General features: G+C 41.3%; 1 protein-coding gene across 2 annotated transcripts in view; it reads left to right on the top strand.

The window, feature by feature from the left end:
* FRMD4B (FERM domain containing 4B) overlaps positions 1-10,276 on the top strand; it is a 169,132-nt gene that overhangs the window by 142,291 nt on the left and 16,565 nt on the right. For both annotated transcript variants that reach the window (XM_029918214.1, XM_029918215.1), the window contains exons 12-18: positions 838-914; positions 2,419-2,557; positions 3,030-3,171; positions 4,035-4,168; positions 4,265-4,384; positions 5,756-5,984; positions 8,897-8,953. In XM_029918214.1, the coding sequence (XP_029774074.1) occupies positions 838-914; positions 2,419-2,557; positions 3,030-3,171; positions 4,035-4,168; positions 4,265-4,384; positions 5,756-5,984; positions 8,897-8,953 (898 nt within the window). The remainder of the gene's footprint in view (positions 1-837; positions 915-2,418; positions 2,558-3,029; positions 3,172-4,034; positions 4,169-4,264; positions 4,385-5,755; positions 5,985-8,896; positions 8,954-10,276) is intronic.

The raw sequence follows: 10,276 nt of genomic DNA, 5'->3' as shown, positions 1-10,276 counted from the left end.
GCATTAGCGTGTCAGTGGGCTCTGTTTACAGAAACTGGAGGCTCTCGTTCAGAACCCAAGGGGGCAATCCCGCATTTACCCCTACCTCACCTCTGCGCCAGCTCCTGGAGCTAAGTTTCCATCGCTTTTAGGGGAACTTGTGCAGGTGGGAAACTGGTATCACAGAGAATCACCCCTGCTCGGGGTTCCGTTTTACTTTCACTTTGCCTCCTTTTGAAATTTAATCTGTGGTTCTACTGAAACACCCCTTAGACTATGTTTCCATTTAAATATGAAGTCAATATCTTTGATCAGAAGGCATGTGCTTACTGGAATTGTGAGGATTTCCTTACTAACTCTTTTTATTTAGTTGAGTCAGAGGAAAAAAACAGTGTGCATGTTCCCCACACCTGCCTGGTTTATTGTTCCAGGAAGAATTATTAGTGAGGTGAAGATTACTGTCAGAGAAAGGAATAAAATGGTTTCAGGTTATTGATTTGTGAAAAGACAGTATTACATATTCGTGCTTAATCTTAATGTGCCTTCTTGATTATTTGATGATCAAGATGGGTTTTAGGGGCGCCTGCATGGCTCAGTCAGTTAAACGTCCAACTTCGGCTCAGGTCATGATCTCATAGTTTGTGGGTTCAAGCCCCACATGGGCTCTATGCTGACAGCTTTGGATTCTGTGTCTCCTCCTCCTCCCCCTCTCTCTGCCCCTCCCCCACTCACACTCTGTCTCTCTCTCTCTATCAAAAGTAAATAAACATTAAATATTTTTTAATGATCAGCTCTAGCTTTAGTAAAAATTAGTATTAATTAAAGCTGTGTGTCTTTTCTGTTTTCTTAACTCCTTAGTTATTCCAATGGAAACAGCTCGAGAACTTATATTTCCGTGAGAAAAAATTTGCCGTTGAAGTTCACGATCCACGGAGGTGAGAGGATGGCAGCCTTTTCTTTGTATGTCCCAGGGACTCTCTGAATAACGCTGCTGGGAACATTCATGTGCAGTTTTCTTGTGTGGACATATGTTTTCGTTTCTCCTGGATATACCTGGGAGGGGAACTGTTGGGTCAAACGGTAATTCTTTCTTTAACCTTTTGAGGAACTGCTACACTGTTTTCCGAAGCAGCTGCATCATTTTGCACTCCCACCAGCAATATATATGGTTCCATTTTCTCCACATCCTCCCTAACACTTGTTGTTCTTAGCTGTGTTTTGGTTGCTTTTTAAAAAAAATTAATGTTTATTTATTTTTGAGAGAGATTAAGAGAGACAGTGTGAATGGAGGAGGGACAGAGAGACAGGGAGACATAGGATCTGAAGCAGGCTCCAGGCTCTGAGCTGTCAACACAGAGCCCCACACGGGGCTCAAACTCACAAACTGAGATCATGACCTGAGCGGAAGTCAAATGCTTAAACAACTGAGGCACCCAGGCACCCCGTGGTTGCTTTTTTAATAGCCATCCTAGTGGTATACAGCAATAGCCCTTCTGACTTGGATTTGCCTTTCCCTCATGTATAATGATGGCTGAGCATCTTCCTGGCCACTCTTGTATGTTCTCTAGAGAAATCATCTGTTCGTATCCCTTGCTCACTTTTTAACTTGGCATTCCTGGTCACATTAAAACAACAGTTGCCGGGTTATCAACGTAGATTGAAGTCAGGATTATAGGCTCTCCAAGTTCCTCAGAAGAATTCATTATCAGTCCTCAGTGTATGCCTTTCAGACACATTTATGGGTGCTCAGAGGTCAGAGGGATGGGGGGAAACAGCTGTGACAAAAAGATGACCCCAAGAGATAGTCAGATTCCTACCAAGAACATTGTCCCTTCCCCCTCTGCCCCACAGCATCTGCCTGCCCACTCCCACCTTCCTTCTCCTTTCACTCTCTCCTCCTCTAACCCTTTCTCCTCTTTTTATCTGGTGCATAAGTCGTATGCTGGACCTGGACGGGTTACAGACTTGCATATCTTCAGACAACATTATCACGTTCATCCTCTGATAATGGCCGAGCTGGACAAGTCAGCCTAGGTCTGAGCTGTTCTTTTACCTTGAGGAAGGCGCTGACCCTGCCCTCTTGGTGCTTTTGTCTTTGAAGTGTTACCACATTTATTCTCAGCCTCTTGTGATGGCGACACATCCTGTGGTTTTTAACCAAATGTCTAGTACAGCTCCTGATTTGCCTAGTTCTTATCTGCTTTTGAGTACATCATGTGTATGCATTTTTGAGCGTGCTGGTTTTCTAAAAAAGAAACTATCCAGGTGCAATGGGTTTTGTTGTAAAAGAAGATCAGAAGCGTGGCCACTGTCGGCATCAGAGTGTGGCAGCAGAAAAACAATTAAGTAGATGCTTCGTGATAACATTACTCACTGGCTACATTTTGTGTTCTGCTGGGCCAGCGGTAAATAATTCGAATGCTTTTCTTAATCTTTCAGGATTTCTGTGTCAAGAAGAACCTTCGGGCAAAGTGGCCTCTTTGTGCAAACGTGGTATGCGAACCCTTCTCTCATCAAGTCCATCTGGGTAATGGCAATTAGTCAGCATCAGTTTTATTTGGACCGGAAGCAAAGCAAAGTAAGTAACTGGAGTGTTTCTATAGGAGCGGACATGCCTCCCTCATTTGCTTCTTGTTCCGATGATAAACTTTCTCAGAAAGATGCGAGCACATGGGGTTTTGCTCTTTGAGTTTGTTTTAAACTTTATGACCAACTGTTGTAATTTTTCTCACATTTAAAAGACAGGCAATATATAACCTGATTTAAAAGTTCTAAGACTCACCAACTTTTTGGTGTGTGGGCACGTGTCCGGAGGGGACATGTTCAGGTTAATGATGGAACTACACAGTGTGAGAGAGATTCAAGCATAGTTATTTAAACATTTTAGCTATACAGTCTCATATTTTTTTCGTCTGAAGTGTCACTTTTGCATGTAAAAATTCTACGTTGTCCTTCCCGTGACATACTTACCCCATGGTAACTTAATCATTTTATCACTTTGAAATAGGTTCAGTTGAGTGACTTCTGTTTCAATGTTGTATACCTCTTAGGCAAAAATTCCTTCCGCCAGGAGTTTAGATGATATTGCGATCGATTTGACAGAAACAGGAACACCAAGGGTCTCCAAAATGGTGACACTGGAGGCAAAAAGTCAGTTCATCATGGCGAGCAATGGCAGCTTAATCTCTTCAGGTAACGTTTTGGGAATAAACAAATATCTTTATTTCACTTTTTTGTGGGGTCATAAACCACTTTTCGATGCATTTTAGACCCATTATGTTGGGAATAAATAAGCATATCAAAACCTGCAGCATGCAGCATAAGCCAAGTTTTTTTAAGTATAAGGAAAGATAAATTATAAATAGCTTGTATAAATAACACTAGATACAAAGATACTGACGGCTCAGGGTAACTTGGAAGGACATTTTCTCCCCATCCATTCTATCAGCTTCTTCTTCTCCCAATATTTAGTTTCTGATTCACTTGTCTAATTCTCTTCTTAATATATAGCCAAACGTGACTACAAGCCTCATACCTCACCCCGCCCCCACCTCCCACTGTGATTGCTGCCCCGAAGCTCTCCTTCTGTAGAAATCTGGAATCTCTTATCACCAAGTAGATGTAGCTTAACTCAAAAGAATTTTCCCATCTAAGCCCTATTGTCAACTCTTAATCTGAAGCACAGAGCATTCCTTTGCCTTGCTTGCTTGCTTTCTAAAAGGACATTCTAAATAATTATCTCAAGGAACATCTTACCTTCTCTCCTGCTCAGAATATTGAAATTCTTCCTTGGGTGTGTCTGAAACATTAAGCATTTTATCATCGCTTCTAAAATGACTGAGCCAAAATACAGAAGGTATATATAATTACCAGTCTCTGTTGGATGCCCAGAAGCATGAGAAAATGTTCTCCAGTTTTTTTCTATTATGTTCAGAAACAAGGAGAAAAGAAATAAATTATGATTTAATAGCAGGTTTGACTATAGAAATCCTTTGTCCTTTAAAAAGGAAGGAAACATGCCTTGGATAAACCTTCCCTGCTTCCCTCCCAACCAGGTTCTCAGGACTCAGAAGTTAGTGAGGAGCAGAAGAGAGAGAAAATCCTTGAGCTCAGGAAGAAGGAAAAGCTCTTGCAAGAAAAACTCCTGAAGAAAGTCGAGGAGCTGAAGAAGATCTGTTTGCGGGAGGCTGTGAGTGTCTTCTGTGGCTTGGGGGACTCTTCGCATTGCGTTTGACAACTCCGGCCAGTGCCAGTTACCCCCTCTCGATCCGGCCCTGTTTTACAGGAGCTCACGGGGAGAATGCCAAAGGAATATCCGCTAACTGGCGGTGAGAAACCGCCTCAGGTCAGAAGGCGTGTGGGCACCGCGTTCAAACTGGATGACAACCTGCTGCCAAGTGAGGAGGTATGAGCAGCGTGCTGAGCATTTCTGCTAACAGCAGGGCAGAAGAGCTGACGGCTGAATGTGGTCGCCTTGTCCCCTGGGTGTTTGAGTCACCCCTATCCATTTTTGTCTCGCGCTTGCCACTTGAAAGTGATATGGTAGACCACACGATTCTTTCCTTCATGCACAGTCCCATTACAACCGAGTTGTTTGTCACTTTTTTGCTCCTCTGCAAAACAAACCCCAACTATTTATAAACTGAGCAACATTATTATAAGAATTAAGAGCTCCAGCATTAGACCCTCCCAAGTAAAACAGAGAAGCCTTTGGCAAGTAAGTTTGCCCTTTCTGAAGTCTCATTTCCCAGGCCTCAGTTTCCTCATTCAAAAATGGGGGTAATCCTTGTTCTTCCCACTGAGGGACGCAAGGAGTATTAAATGAGATAATATGTTTGCAGCATTTGGGTAAAAGAGTTGCCGATTCAGTGTACTTTCTCATCTACGTGTCATCAGACAGTAGGGCTCTGCTTCTGATTCATGCCCAAATTTAGCCATCTTGGCTTTAGAAAATGATAGCGGTTTCCATCAAGAATAGAGTGAGCTTTCAATGCATAGATTATACTCAGTCCTGAGCTAAGCAATGCATATATATTATTCTCATTTAACCTTTGCCATATTTTTACTAGGTAGATGTTATCTCCATTTTGAATGGAGAAAGGAAGGAAGGAAGGAAGGAAGGAAGGAAGAAAGGAGGGAGAGAGGGAAGAATTGGAGATACAAAATGAAAAATAAAGAAACCTGTAACATTAAAAAATTCAGCAGTGTTTCAGGGTCATGCAACCAGGAACCCCCAGACCTCAGAAAGAGAAATCAAATTCATCTGTCTCTAAAGCTGTGTGTATTACTATACAGTCTATGTCTGTGAATCTTGGGTTAAGAATCTTTACTTGAAAAATGTTAGCTTCACCCAACCAACTAACTGATTGCAAGGCCATTCCCTGCTTTAAAAGGAAAAAAGTCTGGGCGCCTGGGTGGCTCAGTCAGTTAAACGTCCAACTTCGGCTCAGGTCATGATCTCACAGTTCGTGAGTTTGAGCCCTGTGTCCCAGCACAGAACCTGGAGCTTGCTTCAGATTCTGTGTCTCCCTCTCTCTCTGCCCCTCCCTGACTCTCTCTCTGTCTCAAATATAAAATAAAACATAAAAGAATTTTTTAATAAAAAAATAAAAGGAAAAAAGTCAGATTAGTGATAAGTTGAAGTAAATAGATGAGAGAGGTTTGTCTTCCAGGAAAGTGTTTGAAGATACCTATGCAGTAAACTTAGGAAGGCTTTATTCTCAAAAAGAGTCTGGTTTGAAAATGTGCAAGAAACAGTATCATTGTGTAAATGCAGGATCCTGCTCTACAAGAACTGGAGAGCAATTTCCTAATACAACAAAAGCTGGTTGAAGCTGCAAAGAAACTTGCCAGTGAGCCAGACCTTTGTAAAACCGTGAAGAAAAAACGAAAGCAGGATTACACGGATGCCATGAAAAAGCTTCAGGACATCGAAAACGCGATAAATGAATACCGGATCAGATGTGGAAAGAAACCCAGCCAGAAAGCAACAGTGATTTTACCAGGTTCGTAAGAAGTAAGGTTTTTTGAGTCACATAGTCGATGGTATCTAGCGTTTCCATATTAGTTCATGTGGCAAGATTTTAAAAAAAAGAACAGGATTAAAAGTAACTTTCTTAGGGTAAAAATGGTTTGGGACTTCAGTCTTACAAGTATGTGAACTTGGTTTGTGGTGACATTCTCACTATTATAATACTACACTATTGTGTTGCTTAAATTTTATTTTCTTTTTTTTTTAATGTTTTTTATTTATTTTTGAGAGACACAGAGAGACAGTGCGAACAGGGGAGGGTCAGAGAGAGAGGGAGACATAGAATCCTAAACAGGCTCCAGGCTCTGAGCTTACTGTCAGCACAGAGTTCGACATGGGGCTTGAACCCGCGAACGAACCGTGAGATCATGACCTGAGCCGAAGCCGGACGCTTAACCAACTGAGCCACCCAGGCGCCCCAACTGCCAGATATCACAGGTTTTTATACAGGGGGAATACCTAGTAGTTTCTCAAAGGTTTTTAGTGCAGGGACCAAACGTTTTTTTAATACCTATGTAACATTTGTGAAGAGAGCTCTTAGAGTTCCTGTCATGTGTGGAGGCTATTTAAAGATAGGGACAAATGTTTGTCATATAACATGAAATGCAGAAAGCGGGGTATAAAATCTTAACCACAATGTGATCCTGCCATTATATAAATATGCACATACAAAAACTGGTTGGGAAATATTTCAAAATACCAGTAGTTGTGGAATTTCAAATAACTTAATTTTTTTTTCTTTTCTGTATCTTCACAATTCTCAACATTGTATACCTAAGACTTTCATATTCAGGGAAAAAGTACACTGAAAATCTCATCTAGGTAGATTTTCAAGTCCAGTTGGCCTTACTTTGTCAGCATGGTTTTCAGCCTTGACCACTGGTTGAAATATGCTTATATTTCTTTGATCCCGACTGTTTTTTTTTTCACATTTAAACATCTGTGAAATTTGAATAACTTTCATACTAGATGATATATTACCGTTACAATTGGCAATACTTTTTCTTTTTTAACTGAGACGTAAATTGTTATATGTCCTAGATTTGATGAAATATGCTAACTAGGTTTATAGAATAACCTATAGAAAAACCCGAGTGGGTTTAGGGCCGTATGATTTATAAAGCAGAGAGAGGGCTTTTGGAAAGTGAATGCACAGACATCAACCCACGAATGTTAGTCGGCTGCCGTTGGAGAACTTCGGATGGCTTTGACTCTGAGAAATCCAGTTGGCCTGGGAGGTGGTTACATTCTGGACCTACGGGATAGGCAATTAGCAGCATGCTTAACTTTCATAACCATTTGTTGTGGCCCAAACTGTGCAAGATTCAAGTGATCTCCTTCACAATGAGTGACATTTGGACAGCAGATGGTGCCAATGGTTGAGCATATATTGGGTAGATTTTTTTTTTTAATGTGCCTGACAGCTGACTGTACTGGCACCTTGCCTTCAAAGTACTCCTGTGTGTCCAATTAAGAGATAGTCTGCCTGGCTCTGATAGAGATTAACGTTTCAGATCAGATGGGAGAGGTTTCCTTCATAATGGCAAAAAAGTATATACTAAGGTGCTTTATTTGCCTGTAATCATTCCAGGACTCGATCCTGTGTGTGGGTTGATTTGCCAAAGCAGATCAGCACGTCTGAGAAGACTTTCATTTCTAAACACCTTTTTAAACATTTGATGGGCTTAAGTAATACTCAGGAGCATAATGGGCATCTCCAACCACCAGAATTCTGTGTCAGGGTAATAAAAGCAATAGGTATAGGGGCGCCTGGGTAGCTCAGTCGGTTGAGTGTCCAGCTTCGGATCAGATCACAATCTCATGGTTCATGGGTTCAAGCCCTGCATCGGGCTCTGTGCTGACAGCTAGCTCAGAGCCTCGAACCTGTCTTCAGATTCTGTGTCTCCCTCTCTCTCTAACTCCCCTGCTAACGTGTGTACTCTCTCTCTCTCAAAAATAAATAAAACGTTAAAAAAAACAAGCAATAAGTATAGCTAATGTTTATTGAGCATTTGCTCTGTGCAAGGAGCTAGGCTAAGGGCTACTTACTGCTCCCGTCAGCACCACGTACTACGTACTATTCATATACCTATTTCAGTTGAGCCAAAGGATGCTCAGAGGGGTTAAGTCATTTGCCCAAGGTCTCACAGCCAGTAAGCGACAAAACCGAGATTTGCACCCAGGTCTGTCTGATCCATTGGTTCTCACCCAGGAGCTATTTTGCACCCCGAGGAACAGTTGGCAATGTCTGCAGGCATTTTTGGTAGACAAAACTGAGTGTGGAGGCACTGCTGATAGATAGTGGGTAGAGGTTGAAGATCCTGCAATGCAAAGGACAGCTCCCGTCAGCAGAGAATTATCCAGTCTGCACTGTTAGTAGTGCCACATAGACACCCGGGTCTAATTGAGAAGCTCATGCATCACCAAGTGTTCACCTATTAAGCAAAGGCCCTTTCTTCAGAGAGGAATCGAAAAATAATTTATACTAACAGATTTTCACATGAAGGTTCAAGTGTATCTTACATAGCATTTAGTATTTATGACATGAATGGCATGATTTTTGTTTCCAGTTTGTTGGTTATAAGCCCTCCGTGTATAGGGTACAGTTTTCAACTCATGTAGAAGCTAGATTGAAAATGAAACCCCCTTGAAGTCTGTTCCATTTTAGGAAATAGTCCATTGTCATATTTGTACAACTTCTAAGATGTTTCTATCTTTGGTAGGAAATGATTCTATTTTTACGATTGTTAATTATTCTTAATGCACTGTAATTAGTTATGCTTACTCAATAAAAATCAGGTATACTCTGTCGAGTGTTGCTTCATTAAACTCACCGTAGGGGAATAAATGCCCAGTTGTTCTAAAGACTCTTATTTTTATTCACAGAAGACATAATCCCATCAGAGAGCAGCTCCTTGTCTGACACTACCACCTATGATGATTGTAAGTAGCTCTTCTTTGATTTAAAATGTTATGTATTTTGAAATATTAAGACAATTTCTTTAATTAAGTAAGGCCTGCATGTTATTCTTTTGGGAAAAGTAGAATCCACTAACTTATGCAGAATAGTTGGGGAACAGAGATTATGATGAACTTCTATCCAGGCTAATTCAGCGTTAAATAAAATACTGTACGAATTACATGACTATGACTCACGTAATAGTAAGTCCGTTTCTCAGTAAGGGTTTGTGAGGCTCTGCAGGATTTTTTAATCGAATTTTTATTTTTATATTTTTTAATTTTAAGTAAGCTTCATGCCCAATGTGGGGCTTGAACTGATGACCCTGAGATCAAGAGTTCGTATCAATGGTGACATATATTTGGAGTCTAATCTCAAATCAAGAAATACAGAGTAGACTTTGGTTATTACTGTGTTCTGGATAGCTAGGAGTTTATTTTATTTTCCTTAGGAAGAAATACACATTTCAGAAATTGGGTTACATGTCACTGTGTTGGTGTCAGAGAGGAAGCCCATTAGTATTGGCCACGTTTCATGATGGAATGGATTTCATAACAAGTGACAGAGTATTTCTTTGTAATCCTTTGTGCTTAAGCAGAGGGGTGGCTATCTGAATGACATGATTTAAAGAATTCTGAGAAACTGCTACCCATACTGCTTGATCTCCCCCATCCCCACCCCACCCCAAGTGTTATGGTGCATGAAACCCCACCATTCCAAGATTCTTTCTTTGAGCTGAAATTGGGTCATGCTTGCCATTCCTCTTTGAAAATGCAGATGTTAGTGGGGGACATAACAAGTCTCTAAAGACTCAGTGTAAATCAGTTATATTACTTTCAGTGACAGGATGAGCCTCTCTGGTCAACCAAAGAGGCCGAAGAACTTGAAAGGTGAACAAAAGTGATCCTCGCCTGCTTCATAGGCCAGCTTCCCTTTGGTGTTTTACACACTAGGGTTTGTCATAGCTTGGGGTGGGAGGTTTTGTTTTGTTTTGTTTTTAATGTGTATTTATATTTGAGAGAAAGAGAGAGACAGAGTGTGAACAGGGGAGGGCAGAGAGAAGGAGACACAGAATCTGAACCAGGCTCCAGGCTCTGAGCTGTCAGCACAGAGCCTGACGCAGGGCTTGAACTCATGAACCACGAGATCATCACCTGGCTGAAGTAGGCCACTTAACCAACTGAGCCACCTAGGCGCCCCTCGAGTTCTTTAATATTCAACTGAATTGGCAAAAGTTGCAACAGGCCCCACAAAAGTACAGTTGACCTTTGAACAATGTGGGGGTTGGGGTGGTCACACCCCCATAG

This window comes from Suricata suricatta, chromosome 12 (genome assembly GCF_006229205.1).
Source record: "Suricata suricatta isolate VVHF042 chromosome 12, meerkat_22Aug2017_6uvM2_HiC, whole genome shotgun sequence".
Lineage (NCBI taxonomy): Eukaryota > Metazoa > Chordata > Mammalia > Carnivora > Herpestidae > Suricata > Suricata suricatta.
This window is presented reverse-complemented; position numbering and strand designations above follow the sequence as displayed.